Raw genomic sequence first — 21,637 nt, forward strand, 5'->3', positions numbered from 1 at the left:
CATATCCAAGTAAGTTTGACACACAGTAGTCAATTTGGACAATTTCAACCTTATATTTAAGAATTGTATATTAAAAATCTACTTAATTTATGGGAAGTCATTTTCGTTGTAATTTGAAATATGAGTTTAAAAGGATAGGGAGTATGTTAAAAATCTATTTTTCCATCCTTACAAATCCATCAGAACATCGACATTTTATTAAAGGTTATCTTTGATGTTTCCACAATATGCGCAATATATATTTGTTTGGATTGACGATAATACTCAATTCCACAACATGTAAGTTGAAATTTAAATACAATCGTAGTATTGGTAATTTATATATATATATATATATATATATATATATATATATAGTTAATTTGGTGGAAGATTTGAAATAATTAATGTACAATTATGTAATTTAATTTAATGTTATTTACGAAACTGTTCACACTTTCGACGCAGCGATTTGCTAAGCCTTCGTGAGAAACTGGCAGCTATCTAAACCCTATACGTCTGCAACCGACTGCCCGCCCGCCCACCCGCCCGCCGCCTCCGCCACCATCATACCCATTGTTCGCTTCTCCCCGCTACATTCCTCTGCGCTAACCCTAAGATATCGTCCCTCGGTCGCTATGTCGGCCGCCTCCAGAGGCACCCTCTCTCGCCTCCGTCTGCTCTCCTTCAGCTGTAGGCTCGAGGCACCCCACCAGCGAAGCTTCTGCGCGCTGCCAGTCGTTGGAGATAGTGAGATCGAGGCCAGCAGTCGGGTTATCGAGGCCAAGCCTGGGGTTATGACACCCAGCTCGAGAAGGACAGGGGCAATCGGCGTCAAGTGCGGGATGACGGCGCTATGGGACAAGTGGGGCGCCAGGATTCCGATCACTGTGCTTTGGATGGACGATAACATCGTTTCCCAGGTGAAGACTGTCGAAAAAGAGGGGATTTTTTCTCTACAGGTGTGTTGATCAGACAAAAATATTGGATCTTGGGCTTTACTCTCTGTTAGAGTATCTGAGGCTTTTCGCTTCAACGTTACCATTAAGTTCTTTTCTTTTCTAACATTTGGGGTAATTAAATATGCGTAATTCATAACAATAGAATAGTATTCTTTACTTCTAGCATGAATTTTGAACTATACTTGCTTTGATGATAATTAGGTCGGAGCTGGACAGAAGAAGGAGAAGCATTTGACAAAGCCAGAAGTGGGACACTTCAGAGCTCAAGGGGTTCCTCTGAAGAGGAAGCTGAAGGAGTTCCCAGTGACAGAAGATGCACTTCTTCCAGTAGGTACACAGATCACAGTCCGGCATTTTATTCCTGGACAATATGTTGATGTCACGGGCATTACACGCGGTAAAGGTTTTCAGGTATCGGATGCTTGTCTTCTGCTACAGTCATATGATCTATCTTGTTTAAAAAGATCGACCTATGGAATTGATCCTCTCTCTACTATTTTTTTTTCTTCCATGTACGTACTTAATTGTTGCATGATGACATACCTAGAATCACTAATCTTAGCATCTGGTAACCCAAATTACTATTTTCACACCATAGAAATAGCCAAATATGAGTTTGTCTTAAATACTTGCGGTACTTTTCAATGTCTGACTATCATATTTTCTTAAAAAGAAAACTTTTTCTGATTAAGAGTTTCTCAGTTCATAAATTATTCAGTCTTTTAGCAGGCTCCACATATGAAACTGTGATATGCATTTTCCACCAATCTTGTGAAACGCCTAGTTGAACACAATTTTGTTATAGACCACTTCAAATGCTCTTTCCATGGCCACCCAACCACTGATGTGGCTGAAAAACTTTCCCCACCCCACCAGTTATGACTAGAAAGTGATATTATGATGAAATTTTTGTTACACATATGATGTTTGATATAATGCAAGGTTTTGAATACCGGTCCGTATCGGCGTACCAAGCTTTGTTCGGTATGGTATATACCGTCGGTACGCTAGGGCGTACCAATGGTACACCATAAAACCTTAAAAATACTTTCACCTACCACGCCAGGGTGTACCGATCGGTATGCTTTGGTAATTGTCGAAATCCGAGGCGGTACCAGTCAAAATACTGGTATTGCCCGGTAGAGGACGGTTTGCGTATCGGTATCCTCTCGGACCGGTATGAGCGGTACACATCGAAATTGAGAACCCTGATATAATGGATGTGGGCTTTGTGAAACTTTGATAAGGCTAAAACAAGCCTCAGAGTAACCCATGTGGGATGATTACTGGTACATTTGCGTGGAAAGGGCAAACCTTTTGTAGTGTGCACAAAAAAATATTTTAGGAAACATATATAGGAAATGAGATTGATGAATTTTTAACACACATGTAATTCCTCGATGGAAGATTTTCTAGCAAAACGTAACATAAGCCGCTCTATGCTTTATGAAACCTTTTAATATTATTATCGTAATTCAATTGTTTTTCATAGTTAAGGAAAATAATGGCATGATGACCTACGTTCGCTCTAGTAAGAAGTTTCAAGTTAACAAGGGATTGGAAGATGGAAGAAGCGCTAAAAAATGTTGGAAAACAAAAGGTGTTATAAAAAAATTGCCAAAGTATTTCTTTGGTGTATGAGATTGTAAAGAAGGAAAAAAAAATTCAGTTAACAGTTATTTTGTTTCCTTCATAATATATTGTGTTAGGAGTGGAGATGCAAGTTTTACTATGCTGTACGTGCATTGTCTTCATCTCCTCACATTATTTATCCAAATATTGTACACAACTTATAATAGCTGTTGTGATTAAAGTCTATTTGTGTGTCATTTTTGCATCCTCATTTTGAAACCCACCGGATATCTTATTGAACATGCAAAAATTGCCAAAAAAAAATTGTGCTAATTATCCAAAACTTTTGATGCATAAATCTCCTTTAAGATTGGCTTTGTTTTAGTTGTTCTTCTTACCTCCATTGTTCAGGTTCCTCTTAAGTTTCTCTAGAAGAAGTCTAAGTGGATAGTATAAGACCTGCTTTTTAAGGTGTTTTCTGATACAAGGAGAATAGGCCTCCTGAGACTGAACAAGAGAGGAGGGTTCTAAATAACTTAAAACATTTTTTTGTATAAAATAATCAGTCTCATGGCCATGCCTCAGGGGCTTATAACTATTTATGTATTTAGGCTACCAAGAGACTACATATATCCTGTTAAGAGGTGTTGATGGAGAAAGCTATCTTTTGCTAGTAATCTTGTCACTCTTCGAAAACCAAGCTTCCAAATACATTTAATAGCTAAACAACTTACTTAACTTATCAAATCTTAGACATTAAATAGACTCAAAGTTGGACTCTAGATATTCCCTAAAATCTCAACTAAAAGTACTGATGGAAATTAGGGATGATTGCGGATTATGTTTTTTAGGTAACAGAGTATTACCTGCTTAAACCTAGTCTAGGTACCATTTAATTGTGTTTGAGACAATTTCTGGTTGAGAAATAGATAGCCCAGGTTTGGGTAATTAGGTAGTTGGTTGAGCTCAGATAGCAAGTATCTTGCTAATGTGAGCTAGGGATGGTAGTCTGCCGTTTTTGGTTTGATACCATGGTCCAACTGACTCACGTAATCTGGGCTCGAGCACCTTTTTATTGGGTTTGGGATGAGTTCAAGTAGGAAGGTAAGTAGTCATAACCAAGGTTAAAATTTCGTATCGTACCGGTATATTGAGCTTTGCTCAGTATGGTACGGTACGGTACGGTACGGCGTACCGAGCGATACATCTAGGCGTATTGAGCGGTATGCCTAATTTAGGCATAAAATCCTCCAAAAATAGAAAAAAAGTTAAGATAGGGTTTTTAAGTTAGAAATAAATATACATTTAGTATAAGTTTAGCACAATCAATGTAAATTAGGTAAGAATAGTGTCACATATGTTTTTCGGGCTTTAAGGAATAGCCTTATGTAATGTTCGTATTTCGGTCCGTTACGGATCGTCTTTCTGTAAATATTGAAATATCTACAGAAAAATTATTTGAATTGTTATGGGGGAGGATGGATTTAAAAACTCATGAGAAAGGGCTCCAACGATCAATTTGATCGTTGGAACATTGTTACAGGTTGGTAACGATCGAAATCGTTCGTTACCAACCTGTAACAGTCGAAATTGACCGTTATCGACTTGTGATGAGCGGTAACGGTCGAAATTTCGACTGTTATCGCCCAATACAACCCCGCATGTCTGATACGAGGCTATATCAAGCGTTCCACCCAGTAGCGGGCAGTTCGTGTACCGGTCTACTGGTGGATCGGTATATACCATCCGGTATGGGCGATATCATTCAAAATTTAGAACCTTGGTCCAGTGATTGAAAAAGGCGCTCGGGCGCTCGCCTAGGCGCTCGGGCGAGGCGAGGCGAGGCCCGAGCGCCTCGCTAATGTCCCAGGCGGCGCGCTTCAAACAGGCACAGCCTGGGCGCTCGCCCGAGCCCAGGCGCTGGGCTCTTCGGGCGAGCGCCTGGGTAAACCAAGTGATCGAACCAGGATTTTAGGTCTGGTTCGGTCCTGGTTCGGTTGTTAGTTGGTTCAATCGAACCAACTAAACCGCCTGGGCGCTTCGGGCGAGCGCCTGGGTAAACCAAGTGACCGAACCAGGATTTTAGGTCTGGTTCGGTCCTGGTTCGGTTGTTAGTTGGTTCAATCGAACCAACTAAACCGATATAACCCTTACCCAACCCTAACCCGCTGCCGCTGCCGCTCCCGATCTCGTTGCTCGTCGCTCCTGCTGCCACTGCTCGCCGCTGTCGCTGCTCGCGCCTCCCGCGAGCCCACCCGCTGCTCGCGCCTCCCGCGAGCCTTCCCGCTGCTCGCGCCTCCCGCTCCCTTTCCCTTTCCCGCTGCCGCTCGCCGCTGCTTCCTTGTTTCTCCATCAGGCTCAGTATACAATATACTCTTAATATTAAGTTTATTTGAATTTTGAAATGATTAATTTTCAATACTGTTAATAGATTAATAATATATTATTTTGATTTTAATGTTGTTAATTTTTATTTATTTGAAATTATTACATATTTTTATTTAAAATTTTAAATAATTATATTTATTAATTATATTATATATTTTTATATTTTAGCGCCTCGCTTCGCTCGGGCGAGCGCCTAGCGCCTCCGGCGTTTTTGGACCTTGGCGCCTTTTGGCGTCTAGCGCTTTTTAAATCACTGCCTTGGTCATAACTCATCAAATTCTAGTGAATTTGTGGGCAACCTGATGCTATCACTATGGAAATACATTTGCAACTAATAGACACTAAAAGACAAACCTATTACCTTTAGAAGTTTGTGTGAGAGCTTAATTAGTCATCTCTTTCTTGACTAGTAGTTGGTTGTCAAAGTTTTAATCACTCCTTGTTGATTTTCCAAAATTTACCACGGTGTGGTGGTTAAAAAACATATTGCTAGATTACATTCCTTACCCAAAACACTTTTCTTCTTTACATGATCATGGTTGATATAAATGACATCATAGATTTCTCTCTATAGATGTAGAAAGCCGTTGCTAGTGTTAGCATTGACTCAAGCCAAAGTTTGAGATATTAAAGCTTCATTTAGTGGTTGACATGATGAAAATACTTTTCAGCTGTTAGATTTGTCTGTGAAATGCTAACTAATATGATTTTCTACTATTCTTAAATTGTCGTAACAGATTTCAAGAAGCTAAAAATTTTAATTCGTTGTTGAGATTATTCCAGATTTATATGTGGGTTGTTAGAGCTTCCAGAAACCACTTGTATGGAGGAGATAACACAATTAGTGTCAAGGATGCTGGTGAAGCATCTTGTGGTGTTGCTGTAGTTTTCTTTGATCGCAACTACAAGTAGGAACTTGAATTCTCTAAGCTGCAAACATGAAACATGTTGCAATAGCTTCTCCCAGAACTCTGTCTTGCCAACAATGACATCAATTCTGGTTGCCTCTGCCATAGACTTGTTATTGAAGAACATTGCATGGTCATGGTAGTTCGCCTCACTGTGATACAAAAATGATATACAATTTTCTTGTCAGGTTAGACCTACTAAGAAGATAAAATGGGAGATCTAAGTAATCTGAATATTTTATTACATAAGGAAAATACTCGGTCTCAATCATGCATCAAACGCTTACAAACCACTTATATGGCCTACTAAGAGGGATCAACTAAATTCTTTTTTGGCAATTTCGTCTCTCAGACACTCACCAAAAGAGCTTCTATAACTCTCTAAATATGGCTCCTAATAGATAAACAACTTGCTTAATATGTCCTATAATTATATATCTTTTACACACCAGATATACTTAAAATTGGATTGAAGACTGCCTAAATATCAACTAAAAGTAATGACAAAATACATACTAAAATAATATGATAAGAAACAAATTTAAACTTGTTGCTGCTAAAGTTAGTGAGAAAGCTTGAGTACTCCTTTCTTTTACCACAGCTTCCAATCTTTTTGTAACATGAGCAAAGTTGAAACTTTCTGAGCCAGAGCATAAGTTTGCAATCAATAAGAAGCTATTGTTTGGCTGCTTGTTTTTTAATTCCATATTGCTCGATTAACATTAATAGGTCATAGACAAGTTGATAGCTACATTCTTTACTGTTCTAAGAGGTACTGTCTTGGTTTCCATAATTTTATTTTCAAGAAATAAACTCCTCTTCTTTCTGCTGCTTCATCCTTCATGTTTTCTTGTTTATTTTTCTTTATTTCTCTCTTCTATTTCACTTCCACTCGAGGTATTGAAAAATTTAAACCAGCTGTGTTTTAGGTTTTTGGTGCAACCAGTTCCAAAAAATTGATTGTGATTTTGTACTGCTAATTTTCTAATTATTGACTTGGGAACAATGAGATAATGCCACAATCTGAGAATGCGTAGGATGTTTTAGGCACATATTATATTGTTGAGAATATGGATGAATTACTGGATTAAATGTTTAAGAATAAGTTACACAATATCATGAATTTGACCATGTACCTTGATGAAAAGATTAGATTAGATCTTAGTTCATACCAAAGTATTAATATATGGATAGATATGGTTTGATATCTCATATCCCTTATGTATTTGGTGTGCATACATTTGGTATGGAATCCCTCTAGCATTAATTTAATATATTATTTTATCAATTTTCTCTATCTCATACATTTTCTTAACATTTAACAATATGTGATGCAACTGTATAAAAATGACATTGGTATAGAATGTAAAATAAAAAAATATGTGATGCAACTGTATAACAATGACATTGGGATAAAATGTAATATAATAATGTGCCTTTGTCTATGCTGGGAGGTATGTGGATATCACAAGGATGAAGCATTCTTTTCTCAGTTTCAGTTTGCAATATGCATTCGAAACATTTCATTTGTATGGATTTGGTCTTTTAGTTAATTTATCAACTTCATCTTAAATATTGCTTTTCTATAGTTATGAGTTATGCTAGGTAACATCTCCTAGTTGGGTGTATTTAAGAAAAAATCATTTAGCTTAATAGATATACCTCCTTTTTCTGTTTTAAATGAAATTTCGAGGGAAGAAATGGAGAATGTATTCTTAAATAAAATCTTATTGTAAGTTGCATTCATTTCTTGGTAAAGATCATAGGACCATTGAAAGCTACTAATGCACTTTGATGTTGTGCTCTCACTTTTACCGTAATGCTTTTGTTGGAACCTGTTACATAGTATGTCTCTTTCAGTGTTTATCTCCTTAGCTAATTTTTTGGTTATTTTTATTATCAATAGGGTGGGATGAAAAGGTGGGGTTTTAGTGGAATGCCTGCATCACATGGTGCATCATTATCACATCGAAGCATTGGTTCTACAGGTCAGAGGGATGCGCCTGGAAAGGTATGCATATATTATAGAGATGTCTCCATGTGACTGCAACTTACGTTAATACTTAAATAAGATGCGAAGGATAATGTGCATATCTGCTATTAACCTTTTCTTGATTATTGTTTCTCTGCTGTGTCATGGCATCTGTCTAACTAACAAATATTTTGATGTGAAGCTCTTACAAAACTCAAATAGGATAACACCTATTTGGCATCCAATATTTCAACTCTAATCATCTTGTGCATTCTCAAGCACATCATACTAGAAGTAATTATGCCAATAGGTATGTGTTTACAAAAGGTGTCTTTTTCTTTTTTTCAGAAAAAAAAGCTTTATAAAAGGTGTCTATGAGTTCAAAAACAACTCCCTATAAGCATATGATTTTTCAGATCAGATGTTACGTTTCTTGAATTTTTACTAGTCAGTGATGACATATTCTGTGGGTGATGCCTGTGCTATATAGGTATACAATAGGTTATAATGATAGATGAGGGTGGGGCCCAAAGAAGATGACTAAATGCATTTAAAGAATATATGTCGGTACAAGTTAGAGATGACATGGTATTTGTAAACCAACAATGTAGGGAACTGTGTTAATAAGGGGATTAGAAGCTGAACACTCGAGGCAGGAAAAGGATAATCAGAGCTACACAGCCTTAAGGAACTGTATGTTTGTCATGAAGTCATTCATCTTAAATAGCAAATAGAAGACTAAATTCCACCTCCATGTATAGCTACCTAGCATAAGAAATAACTGAAGGACTCTATGAAGAAGAAATGGATTTATCGTATCTTCATAGCTTGTCCAATACCTTGCAGTTTTCACTTCTTGTTCTTCTCTGATATAATCACATAATTCTGAAAATTCTGGTATTTTCTAGAGTGCTCTGCTGCAAATTATCTGTTTGTTTTTGTGGCAGGTTACTTCTCCAGAAAAGAGTTGTGTTTTTGTCACACGATTCTCCATATAGCCTTGACCTAACAGGACACTTGTAGTTGCCATTATATGTGTGTGTATATATACATAACATGATAAATAATGACTCTGAAAGTTGCTTGTTGTAGCCTTCCTTTTTCCAGCTGATGTCTCCAGATAAAGATACATTTGGCTGACAGATTTCTACAATAGGTCTCTTAATATGGTAACTCAAGATACAAAAAAAATAAATAAAGTTCATAAAGTATAGGCCTAGTTTTACTTTGGCCTTATGAGACTTGAACCGAACTAAATATAACTGAAATCAACAAAGACTGAACCAAGCTAAACCAGTCCATATTAAATGCACCTGCATATATACCAAAATTTAGTAGAAAATCACTCTGAAAATAGTAGAAAATGGAACAATTGTCTTTAACTCAATCTAGACCTAACCTTTGGGGTACATCATGTCAGGGCAGAGGATGATCTAGGAAGGTTAGTTGTTACCATAATAGTCCTAAATTTTGGTAAAGGATCCATGTGGCATGCCATAGATGATTTGGATTACGGTACTTATTTACTGGAACACTTATGATAGTAGTTTGAAAAACATCATCATCAACTGTTTGTGAGATATTGGCATACATGGGATAAGCGTCAAACTTCTTTTGAAGAAAGTCGAGTTATATGAACCCTTGCACTATAACTGCTGCAGCAGTTTGGTAGGATGATCTTATGACTAACAATGATGTGATACTTCCATGTTTGCTTTTGGTCTTATACCTGTCATATTAGCATTTTCCTGATACCTAGTATTGTCAAGATATGAAAAAGCAATTGCCAATTCAAGATAGGATAGATTCTATTATTAGTATATGCTCTGTTGAAAAGACTAGCTGATACGAGATGATTCTTCTGTCAGGGTATTCCTCAATTCGAGTAAGGAAAATTGGCTTCCCAAGGATGAAAGAGGGGAGGAATTATAGAATTTATAACTAAACTATGAAAAATATATTATGAATAATGAAATAATCAATACTAAGACATAGCCTCCAGGACTTATAATATGCTATATATACAGCATACTAAAATATTTTATGGGAGAAGAGTCTGTTTATTCAGAATCTCAGAATTGCATAAGATGCTCCCTAAATACACAAAAAAACCTCTAAAGGCTTAGAGAATTTTCGTACCCTATATATTACTAAAGTAGGATCGATAGATGAGAAAACAACTCAATGTATGTCTCTATAGTTGGTCTAAAATGATTAAAAATGTCCAAAAATAATAGAAAGAGAACCCAACTGAAATGCCCTTATCTGCTTCAGGGATGATCCGGTTTTTGGCACCTTTGCACAACATAGGAAAATGTGGAAGATAGAGATACCATGATTTGGCTCTGTTGGGATCTACTTGGGCTGGCCAACAAAATTTTAGAAAGCAGTGCATGAAAACAGAAAAAGAAACCTCGCTGTGATATGACCATAAGGGGTTGGTCAGTGTATTGATGCACCATGATGGATGAGGATCTAAGACATTCATAGTTGATGAATCAGAGTTCTAGGCCCCTTGGATGTTCAATGTTGAAAGACAATTGCTTTCGGCTTTAGTTATAGAATTCTTTTCTTTAAGTTGTCAAAGACTTCAATTTTTGTGCTCCAAACATTTTCTGGGATTTTTTATGTTTCTTTAAGAGCAGCATGCATACACATGCACTTATATCTTGTAGCTAAGTACTATTGTATATGTGCATCTTCTGGGAAGCACAGTTGCATGGGAGTTGCTCTCTCGTTTGCTCGACTGCTGTTAGGAAATCTGGCAATTATTGAGTTGTTATTATTTAAAGTTGATCTAGTATATTCCATGGTTTAGGAGACAGTTAAGATTGGTATGTCTTGACTGATCTGTATAGTACTGGTCCAACCAAGTATTGAAATACAGAGCTCAATACCATGTGGTAGACACTGTTTACCTTTATTTTGTATGAAACTTTCAGTAATACTGATAGAAACAGAGTGGTATATATCTCGGTGTAATAATACTGTATTGATCCGACAACTTGTTGGAAAAAATGCATTTAAAACAAGCTGTTTGCTTCAAAATGATTGAGAAGATGACAAGATTATTGTAGTTCTCTTGGGGCTTGGCTAGTCTATTAGTTCGAGCTCCATTTTGCATGTGACATTGTCTGTCCTTGGCCTCTAAAGCTGAAACTTGATCCTTTAACATATAACTGGAAGTTAAATCCATCTCTATAGGTTGCTATACAGGCTGTAATTCTGAAATTTTGAACCTTCCCTCACCAGATTCTAGACTAATCTAAAAGACATCTTGGTAAATATTACTGCATACATAATAGAAAAATGTGGTGTTAATAGTATTGATGCTCATATGGCCATTACCTGGTGCTTCGATATCCTACTGACAACCCCTGATACTTGTTTACTCCTTTTCTTTTGAGTGACAACATAAGTTTGAGCCATAGAAGCAGTCCTTTTCTACAGATGTAATTCAGCATCTGACCCTGTCAATACTCATGCTGTTCCATCTCTTAATAAGCGATGACTATCCACTTCAGCAACTTGTTTCTTGTATACCATCATTTATCCATCACTAATTAATTAATGTCTGGATTTTGCAAAAGGTAATGTTTTGTTCAGTTCATCTCTATTTCCAGTGTGTGTGTATATATACACACACATGTATAAAATATGGTCTTATATCATGATTGTTAAATAGGTCTTTAAAGGAAAGAAAATGCCTGGACGAATGGGTGGAAAGCAGTGCACGGTAAAGAATGTATGGATATACAAAATAGACCCTGTCAGAAACTTGATGTGGGTGAAGGGTCAGGTAAGCTGATCAGCATTTCACCTTTCATTATATATGAATGCTAAATTATGTACATGCTTTGCAAATTCATCTTGCCATGGTTTTGTCACCTACTGGATGCTGCAGGTACCGGGGGCTGAAGGAAACTTTGTTTTTATCAAAGATGCTGTATACAAGAAGCCAAACATATCTCTACTACCATTTCCGACCCACTTTATCCCTGAAGGTGAAGATACATCAGAACTGGAACCACTAACTGCTGAACTTGGGGAAGTTGATCCCTTCATCGCAGCAGATTAACCAATGGTTCCAGGTTTTTAGGAAATTAATTTCAGAGATTTGAGAATTACTGTCTCGAATTGCACACATGATGTTACAAGCTTCCGGCAGCAGTTACTTCTTTGAGGTCAGGTATTCAGAGAAATTTTCTGATCACTTATTGTAACAGAAGTGGCAATTCACAATAATTTTCCTATATAAATTGGCTGTCTTTACAATTATTTCATGAAAATTGCATCCGTGTGGTCACAGATTTTCCATTGCTATTGTTTTTGTTTCCTTTGCCACTCATTTCTCGTTTCCTGTATGAACTGCTGGTTCAATTCTGAGGCAACCTATGAAAGAGTGTGTTTGAGGGCAACTATGTCAGTAACATGGTAATGATTCTTTTTCTTAGCTGCTTGAATTCTTATGAATCAGATAATGTTCTTTATAATAAATGTTAAAACAGTCAACATTCGTAGTACAATCAATTATGTTTATTTCAGTTTATATATTTTTGAACTGTTCTATCAGTCTAATAAAGCTTATTGTGATCACATTCAAAACTTGCAGATTAGGGTAATGGAACAAAGCATCCTCTTCTAGATTTAGAATTTTCGTGGTAATTCTTTTTCATTATAATTATCTTTATTTAAAATTATAATTATGACTTTTTTCTTCATTTGAGTATCATTCTTCTCTTTATTATTATTATTATTATTATTATTATTATTATTATTATTATTATTATTATTATTATGTTTCTTATTTGTAAGAATGACAACGTTTATGTAATTATCAACTTCGATTTTTTACGTGAGACATAATATATTATTGACACCAACACCGATTTGATCTCTTGGGCATATTCTTTTCATTATATTAAACTACTTATAAGACACTCGACGAGTCTATATAAACAGCCCAACTTAGAGATCGGCTTTAACATTGGGCGATGAAGCGCTTCATCTTACGACTTAGCAGTCGCGAGAGGGAGAGGATCTGAAACCCTCATCTGAGGGCAGTGGGAAACGATCAGATCTCATCGATTCCTCCTCCGATTCCTATAAAATTCCGTCCGGCTTCGCCAAGATCGTGATTCTTTTTCGCTCTATCTAGGTTGGTTGTGATTGCTTCCCATGTTCTCGTGCTAATCATTGTGCTGTCTTGATGAGGTGTTGGTTCATGTAAAAGCGGTAGCTGTTGGGGATATTTTGTTGTTTTAGTTCCTGAAACACTAATTCCGCCGTGACAATGTCCATTGATGGTTTCCCCTCTTTTATTATGCTTTAATGGATGCCCATAACATTTACAGTGTGGGTTTTCGATTTGGTCAAGTATTTGCAGTGAAGATGTTGATTAAATTGCAGACTTATTAAATTACGTCTTTTTGGTCTTAGAGCTTAACTTTTTCATGATTTGCGCATTTTGTTTATTATATATATTAATCATCATCAAGTGTCTTTATTTGGGCGTATTGATCGGAGAGATTAGGTTCACATGCACGGTAAAGGTTTTGGATGTGGCAAAATAACAACAACATGACTATGTAAATGAAAGATTATCGACGATGAAAGTGTTGATTAGACTTATTCGATCATCGGTAGGTCTTCGAGCTTAATTTTGTTGTGACTTGTGACGTTCGCAGTAAAAGGGGTACATTTTTGTCTTAACCTTTTCTCCCTGGACTAATGAGGTAGATACCAATTTGGTTTATTCTTTCAAATTAAAGAAGAAAATGTTTCTTTTTTTCTTCCAGTAATGTATTTTCTCCTTTTGTCTCCCCCATATACATTTACGCTAACAATATTTCTCTGGAAAGTTGAGGTACTTTTATAGCTTGCTTTTTTATTACAAGATATGTGTTCTAAGTGTTGAATAGTTTCTTATGCATTTATTATGGATTTTATTTATATCAAGTAACTCTTTTAAGCATTTGATATCTTATACCACTATATATTGCTTAAAACAAATATACCCTATGGTTGTCAACATCTTAGGAAAGAAATTACTTTTATAGTTTGTAAAGAAATTATTTTTATGAATGATTTAAAGAACATTTCACAAATAACTTAGTCCTAAATATAGTAGATTTAATACTTATATATTTGTTCATAAAATTAGAGCAAGTGAGCTTAAGGAAACACAAAAAAAGATGGAAGTAGATAAGAGTGTGAGATTGATGTTATGCCTATTGAGGTTTGGAAGAGCTTCGGAGATTGAGGAATAGTTTGGTTGATTTCTTCTTTTAACAAAATCCTAAGATCTAGAAAAATACCTAAGGGCAGGAAAGTTTTCTAGTACCAAATAAGGATAAGAGTGATGTCTTAAACATTTCTAATTATAGATTAAGATTATGAGCCACACTATGAGACTTTAGAAAATAGTGATTGAAAGTCGAATATGACGTGAATCAATTTGGTTTTATGTTTAAAAGATCATCGATGGAAGTTATCTATTTATTGGGATAATTAATGAAAAAGTATAGAGAGGAAGAAAGATTTGTATGTGGTTGATATTGATTTAGGGAAGGCTTCTGATATATATATATATATATATATATATATATATATATTAGAACTATGTGGATTATAGGGAGTATGTTTATTGAATTTCCTATTAGTACATGAGTATACTAAGGATCCACATTAAATATTTATCTTTGCACATTAGTAATGAACGAAGTTACCATTTATATCCCAGAAAAATCTTTTGTGTGCATTTTATTTGAAATGATATTAATTTGCTTGATGAGAGCTTAAATGAAGTCAATTCTAAACTTGAGTTATAAAGGCATCTTGAAAAACAAAGGTTTTAAATTAAATAGAACTAAGTATAAATATATGAGATGTAATTTTAATAATACTAAGAGTAGACATGAGGATATAGTTAAGTGGTTTATACAAGAAGTTTCATTAAGTAAAAGTTTTTAATATTTTGGATCACTTATTGAATAAAATAGAGATATGAAGATATTATTCACAGAGTAAAAATTAGACTCTTGAAATGGAGAGTGGCATCAAAGAGTTTTGTGTGAACACCAAGTGTCTCTTAGATTAAAAGAAAAATTATATGAAACCATTGTTAGACCAATTATGCTTTATGGATCTTAATGTTTGATGGTTAATAAACAAAGTTTGTGTCATTGATATGAGAATGCTAAGATGGATGAGTAGTCTTATAAGGAAAGATAGAAAAAAATAATATTTATTCGTGAATAATCAGATGTAGATTCGATAAAGGATAAGATCAGAAGGCATTATTTAATATGGTATGACTATATACAAAGGAATCCTATATACTAATTACATGATTATGTTAATATTAGTGGTACGAGGAGAGGTTGAGAGACATAAACAACTTTATTAGAAAGTATAAGTAAAAATTTAAGCACTCTTAATTTAGATAAGAATATAAATTTTTTTATAGAACTGAATGGTGATAAAAGATTCACATAGTCGGCTCCAAATAGTTGGGAGTATATGGTTTTGTTGTTGTAGTTGTTATAGTGATATTAGTTTTAGATGGTTAAAAATTGTATTATGATTAACAACAATCGAAAAAAATACTATTGCTATCTATGTTTGTTTGCGATGGTTGCGGGTCAATTGTCTCATCCGTCAACAGCTGACATGATGAAGCAACTAGTTTTTCTTTCTCGACTGTTGAGCATTATTCAAAACCCTTTGTCTGTGTCCAGTAACATAGCCCCATATTGCTTGATATGGTGGTATTTTGACCTTGGATGGATCTGTGTCCATTAACAAGATAGTACTTTGTTTGTTGTTCAAGATGAGTGGTGATACACTTTTTATTTTACCCTTTATCTTCATTTGATGAAAAAGCTTTCTTTTCCCCCCCTTGATTCAACTTTTCGTTCCCTGATATCTTTGATTGATTATATTCCATCAGCCAATTGAAATGGCTTTTACTCATCCGTATGATTATGCTTCATCAATCAACTAAAACAGCCTATGACATACTACATCTTGACTTACAGAAAATTGGAAAGAAACAAAAATGGAAGAGTAGATTTGTACTGCACAGTATCATCTGCCTTTGGTTTTTGAGCCTAGCAGCTTACAACATCTTGGAAACAAATAGTGAGCTTTCTTGTCTGGGGCTGCACTCTGTTGCTGGTGAGCTTACGTCGTTAAATATTCCTAGGATCAACTCATTTAGCAACTCAAATCCATTGTCATACTTGCTAATTCAATAGAATATGATGGGATGACAAGAAATGCATGTAAGAGTCTTTTTTTTTTTTTTTTTGTCTTCTATTGTCAAATATGTACATGCCTTCTTGGAAATCATATTCCTAGTACAGACAAGTGAATCAATTTCTTTCCAGTCAGGAAGACAAGCTTCCTTGTGCATCATAATTAGCTTAACCTCTTCACGGATGAGAGAATTGAACCCACCCTTGTTTTACTTTGACAATGCTCTTTCGTGTTCATGCAGGTGTCCTACAATATTCTATATGGGCAGGCCCTACCTTTAGTTCTCATTTGACTACAAAAAGGGCACAAGATGAAATGTAAAAAAAGAGAGAAAAGAAAAGATATCTGCTTGAATGTGATGAGAAAGACTTGAGAATCTCAGCTATAACTTTGACTTGGTAGTATATATAGTTTAATGCTTGTTTGCAAAATCAAAAGAAGCTTGACAGGCATTTATAATATTTATCAGCTGCATGCTGATTCTGGTGACCTTTTTAGGGGTAGGCCCGAAGACTGAAGAGAACAAGATTTAACCACCTGTAGTCTTGTAGCATATCATAATAATCTCCTACTTCAGTTCTTCTGTTAATTATGTTTTCTTGCTTGGATTGGCTTTTGTACATATGCATTATTGGTGTTCTTGTGTTGCTAAATTCCACCGGCTTCAAACTCAGTTAGCAACTCAAATATGTTATCCTACTTGTTACTCCATGTTACAAAATTTGATATCGGATCCAATCAATTTGCTAGTTGGTCTATCGATAAACATACATATTGGTTAGTACCGAGAACAAGAGAGGAGAAAGAGAAGACGAGGAGGAGGGGGAAACAAGGACAAGCTGATGATGAAGAAGGGATCAAATCTGAAACCTTGATTACCATAATATAATATGGTGGGGGTAGAAAACAATATAAAGGGATTATTGTAAAGTCTTTACATTCTTTCTTGTGAATCATATTCAAGGCACACACGAGTCAACTAGTTTCTTTCCGGTCACGAATGGACCTCTTGTGCATCATATCATATGAAGGGACATACAACTCAGATTACTTTCTTTTTGGTTTAGAGAATGGTCCTTTGTGTTGATTTTGACTTTTCCAGCTGATGCAGGTAAACTGTGATACTACATATGTAGGTCCCACCTTGCTTTTGCTGACCCTGGTAGCTCTGGATCTGACCGCTGGTTGGGCTCACGTTCCGTTGACTGACTATGTTGTTGTAGGCCTTGTGACGTGCTGCAGCAATCCACCCTCGTCTTTGGAGGAAGCTTCCTAGCACTTCAGTTTGAGGTGTTTGTATGTCAGTAGACTGCAAAGGTCTATAATGTTGGGTAAGTGGATCTTGAAATTTCATGCATTATTTAATCACAAAAAGGCACAACATTACAATATGCATCTAGATATCTCATCAGGGGTTAATTATATATTATCTTTTATATTTGGATTTTATTAATATCATAATTTTTATATTTAAAAAATCTATATTAAGATCTCTATAATTCTAAAAATAAAATAAATAACTTCTTTTATCCTTACGTTGTCAACTGTATTGGCGAAGAACACAACGTATAACATCATGTGTTAGATCGACATGAATGTAATGGATAAAAGAATAATTTTAATTTTTTTTAATGATTTTATCGATAAAAAGATATTTTTAATTTCACATGTCGAAAATGAAATATATATTGAAATTATCTTTTTACTCGATATAGCACGTGATGTCACGTGTCGTATTTTTCATCAATACAGTTGACGACGTTAGAACAAATAAAGTTATTTATTTTCTTTCATAATTATAAAGATTTTAATATAAATTTTTAAAATATAGGGATCACGATACTAATATGGTCAAATATAGAAGGTAATATTTAATTAACCCTCTCACCGGAGATTTTAGTATAGAGTTTGAAATGTAGAATTTTGATGCTTGTTTGTAAAGTCTAAAGAAGCATTAGAGGATGTTAGTGGATCAAAGAAAAACCACTGGCTGAGATTGTTTTTTTCTTTTTATCTCGTGTGCCAGAGGTGGTCTTGTTGTAGAGAGAAAGCAACGGGACCATTGGCATCTCAAATGAGCTTTCATTCAGTCTTAAAACCTAATATATCTATGGTTATTGTGTAAATGTGTATCTGTCCTGTAAACGTGTGGAATGTTGGGGTATCTTTATCTGAATTTGTAATATTGGCATCTGTTTTTACCTGGATGATTTAAATGTTTGGATGACACATAAAATAGTATTTGGGATGATGTTATATTTATGGTTACTATGCCAACATGATCCATCTTGTTAACATGTGTCATTTGGAGATATTTTTTTCTCAAGTATCGTTGACTTTCTGTTTGTGTCTCTGTGAGTACATTATAGTGTTTGGGAACACACACAAATTGACATATGATAAAGATGTCACTCGTGTACATTTTTCTCTGTATTTTTGGCCCCCATCCCCATCACTTGCCTTGGAATCTCATAGGTGTTGGTGTTGGTGTTGCTGTGAAGGTAGTAGTGACTTTGTTCTTATCTCATGTCCACCAGCACCGGATGGGATGGGATGGGCCTGCTGCCCGTCTTTGCCACCATTACAACCTACTTTTCACTGAACCACTTGCAAAGCAGTCCACCATTTCACTGCTACACCTTTCTTTTTCTCATCCACTTTTAGAATACTTCACAAGCTCCTCTTTCTTTACACACACATCTTCCACCATCATCTCTCTCGATGTGGCTGTTCTCTATCACGGTGTGGTGGCCAGCTCATGGCTAACAGGTATGTTTATTTGAGTTATTGGCTAAAATGGTTGCAATTTGAGAAAGAGGATACGATGAGTAGCTTCAGCTTTATCGTCGAAACAGGTGTGGCCTCGTAGAACAATGGCTTGTGTTGATTCTCTACAGCTGTGTGCCACTTGGTGCTATTAAATTCGTATTGGGAGTCTGCAAGACATGGAACCTGGTCACACTCAAGCTGTGGTAGACACACGTGTTGCAACATTAGATCCGGTTAGGATAAGGATGTGGGAACGATGGCTTCTGATGATTGGTCTCCTGCATTGACGAAGGGACCATCTCACTTGGGTAAAGGTGGACGATGATGAGGGCCACGGTGGATTAGATCTTGTGCGCTCCTCTAACCATCTTGATTAGAGAATAGAAAACCCATGTAATCCAAAAAAAAGCCATTTCTGCAAGTGGGTTAACATGAACTAATTCGATGGAGGGAGTCATCACAAAAAACAATTGTGTGTGGGGGAAACAAGAATTTGGTGGGTGCAAAAGGAATATATTGAACGTGGAAATCATTCTCTCTCTCTCTCTCTCGGTCGATTGAGGTCCATCCCATTTTTAGCGAAACCGATGTGATGGAAAGGAGGTTGTACGTGATAAGCTTTTGCAAAACTATCTAAAAGGATTACGATAAGGTTTGGGAAATTGCAGGAGTCTGTGGGTGTGCAGACTCAGCATAATAGTCTGGGACTTTGCCACCACAAAGGATGGCATGACCAGATGCGAATGTCAAACGTTGGGCTGTCATCACATTAATTACAAACCGAAGAGAGAGAGAGAGAGAGGTACGATATCAGATAATGAATGGTCTGAGCATCAACTTGCCCTTTCAACTTGGATTCACATCAAGAAGCATAATTTACCGCTTGTGAAATCAGCTTTTCTTGTTACCATTGTGGATCTGAGTTGTTTCATCTCGTGTCTTATGGAACCTGACATTTCGATCACATGTTTAAGATGACACTTTGGTTGAGCTTTTTGTCCTTCCTTTGTAGGGTGACCTCATTCGTCCAACCAACCCTCATCCGATATGTAGGCTTGCTGACCAAGTCAACCATCACATGCTTCTGGTGTCATCTTACAGAAAAAAAAAAGTATTATAAGGAAAGAATGAAGGTAATTATTGATTGCTTAGATTTCTTTATACACAGTAGAGTTTTTTGATCCACAAATCACACCACAAACCCCTCCCTTCACCATACCATAATACTTATCCCTAACCCCTGATTGATTATTCAAGAGATCACACTCCATAGCTGATTTTATTATCCTTTTTCCAACAGCAAACAGCTCTCTCTCTCTCTCTCTCTCTCTCTCTCTTACACTTCGTTTTACATATGCTCTCATTTCTAGTACCCTAAAGCTTTCAGTAATGACTCGCACATTCTCTCTTGGAACAGTGAGATCTCTTGTTTTGAGCACCAGCCTCCACTGTCTTACTGTAGTGCCTTCAGCTAACCAAAAGCTGGCCTACATGTGGCAGCTGAGCGACTGGTCCGGCCGGGAAGATCTCCGGTCTATTGCCGAAACCCAGACCGGTCTGCGCCTGAACCGGAACGGGAAGCGGACCAAGAACCGGGCCAGTCGCCGATGACGCTGGGGCCGCTGCCTCGGCCTCCCCTCGTTTCCGCCTCTTGGGCGAGGCCCTTTCGGAGGACGACGAGGACGAGGAGGTGCCGTATGAAGACGAGGAGATGGAGGAAGAGGAAGAGGAGGAGCTGGGCTCGGATGAAGCCCGCTTCGATGGCGACGCCACGGCCGGGGCGGCCCCGGCCGCGGCCTCCTCGGAGCCGATCCGGAGCGGGAAGTTGAGCAGCGCCCGGGAGCCCCGCATCCGGTAGGCGGCGCGGTCGTAGGCGAGGGCGGCGTCCTCCGCCGTCTCGAACGTGCCCAGCCACACCCTCGCCCCATTCCTCGCCGGATCTCTGATTTCCGCGGCGAACTTCCCCCACGGCCGCTGCCGCACCCCCCGGTAGTGCTTTCCCTTGGCAGGCACCGCCCTCAACGACGCCGCCGCCGCCACCTGCTGCTGCTGTTGAGATACCTGGACAGCCGGCGGCGGCAGCCTAGGGGTCAGCTCCCCCTCCTCGGCGGCGGGCTCCGGCTTGGCGCCGTAGGGGAGCCAGCCATGGTGGAACGCGTCGCTTAGGGCACCGTAGATGACCATGTCGTCAGAGTCGTCGAGGCGGAAGGGGAGCCCGTCGGACCACCCGTCGGCGACGAATCTCCCGAAGCTAGAGCTCCGGCGGTAGGCCGTCACCACGGAGGGCCCGTTCGGATCCGGTCTCGGCTCGTCGGCGTCCATGAGTAGGTGGTGGCGGGCGGCCTCAAGGAGAGCGAGCTCTTGTGACTGGTTCATGATGTGTTTGCGTTGACCGGTGGTAAGGATGAGAGGCGAGCGGTGAATTTTAGCCGGTTGGGAAGTGAAAGAAAGGAAGAGGAAGGTGCGAAGGCTATATAGCGAAGAAAGGGGCCTCGTGCTTCCTTGAAGGTTCCCAATTTTATCACGTGGTAGAAATCCCATTTCTTCTTTATTTTTCTTTTATCGTTGTCATTTCTCTCGCCCTGTGACGTAATAAAACGTGGAGGACGGGGGCGGTGACGTCACAGGTGAGGTCGTCACCCGTCACGGGTTGTCCTCACGTGGAGCGGGTCGCGTCCTGGCGAAGCCTGGACCGTTCCTTTACTCGCCGATTTAATCTGATCGACGGTGCGGGAAAGGGACGTATTGCTGCTTTCTCTTTGTTTTATTTCGTTGAGCTAAAGGAGACGGTGATGCTGTCCTCGTTGATATTTTCTGGAACATTTATA

The 21,637-nt window shown here is 37.7% G+C and overlaps 2 protein-coding genes and 1 long non-coding RNA gene across 7 annotated transcripts; 2 read left to right on the forward strand and 1 right to left on the reverse strand.

Moving 5' to 3' along the window:
- Positions 1-515: 515 nt before the first annotated feature.
- Positions 516-12,098, forward strand: LOC135612840 (large ribosomal subunit protein uL3m-like). The gene is made up of 5 exons (XM_065109571.1): positions 516-941; positions 1,143-1,352; positions 7,716-7,820; positions 11,467-11,580; positions 11,686-12,098. The coding sequence occupies exons 1-5, from the start codon at positions 618-620 to the stop codon at positions 11,857-11,859; spliced, it is 927 nt and encodes a 308-aa protein (XP_064965643.1). The 5' UTR covers positions 516-617; the 3' UTR covers positions 11,860-12,098.
- Positions 12,099-12,731: 633 nt separating this feature from the next.
- On the forward strand, positions 12,732-18,298 carry LOC103985624 (uncharacterized). Of its 5 annotated transcripts, none has more exons than XR_010487118.1 (4): positions 12,732-12,939; positions 15,821-15,959; positions 17,143-17,172; positions 17,264-18,298. It is a non-coding gene; the product is annotated as an uncharacterized LOC103985624 (long non-coding RNA). The 5 variants fall into 5 exon arrangements; XR_010487119.1 differs by having other exon boundaries at positions 17,152-17,172; XR_001978163.2 differs by having other exon boundaries at positions 12,733-12,939; positions 17,143-18,298.
- A 1,625-nt stretch (positions 18,299-19,923) lies between these two features.
- Positions 19,924-21,261, reverse strand: LOC135612841 (ethylene-responsive transcription factor 2-like). The gene has a single exon (XM_065109572.1). The coding sequence runs from the start codon at positions 21,183-21,185 to the stop codon at positions 20,277-20,279; it is 909 nt and encodes a 302-aa protein (XP_064965644.1). The 5' UTR covers positions 21,186-21,261; the 3' UTR covers positions 19,924-20,276.
- Between the last annotated feature and the right edge of the window lie 376 nt (positions 21,262-21,637).

Source organism: Musa acuminata, chromosome BXJ2-5 (assembly GCF_036884655.1).
Source record: "Musa acuminata AAA Group cultivar baxijiao chromosome BXJ2-5, Cavendish_Baxijiao_AAA, whole genome shotgun sequence".
Classification (NCBI taxonomy): Eukaryota; Viridiplantae; Streptophyta; class Magnoliopsida; order Zingiberales; family Musaceae; genus Musa; species Musa acuminata.

What these genes read in the sequence shown, in the direction of transcription:
- LOC135612840 (XM_065109571.1), top strand. Translation starts at nt 618, where the DNA reads ATGTCGGCCGCCTCCAGAGGCACCCTCTCTCGCCTCCGTCTGCTCTCC. An exon ending in AGAGGGATGCGCCTGGAAAG is followed by an intron (nt 7,821 to 11,466) that starts GTATGCATATAT and finishes ATTGTTAAATAG; the next exon opens with GTCTTTAAAGGAAAGAAAAT. An exon ending in TGATGTGGGTGAAGGGTCAG is followed by an intron (nt 11,581 to 11,685) that starts GTAAGCTGATCA and finishes TGGATGCTGCAG; the next exon opens with GTACCGGGGGCTGAAGGAAA.
- LOC135612841 (XM_065109572.1), bottom strand. Translation starts at nt 21,185, where the DNA reads ATGAACCAGTCACAAGAGCTCGCTCTCCTTGAGGCCGCCCGCCACCAC.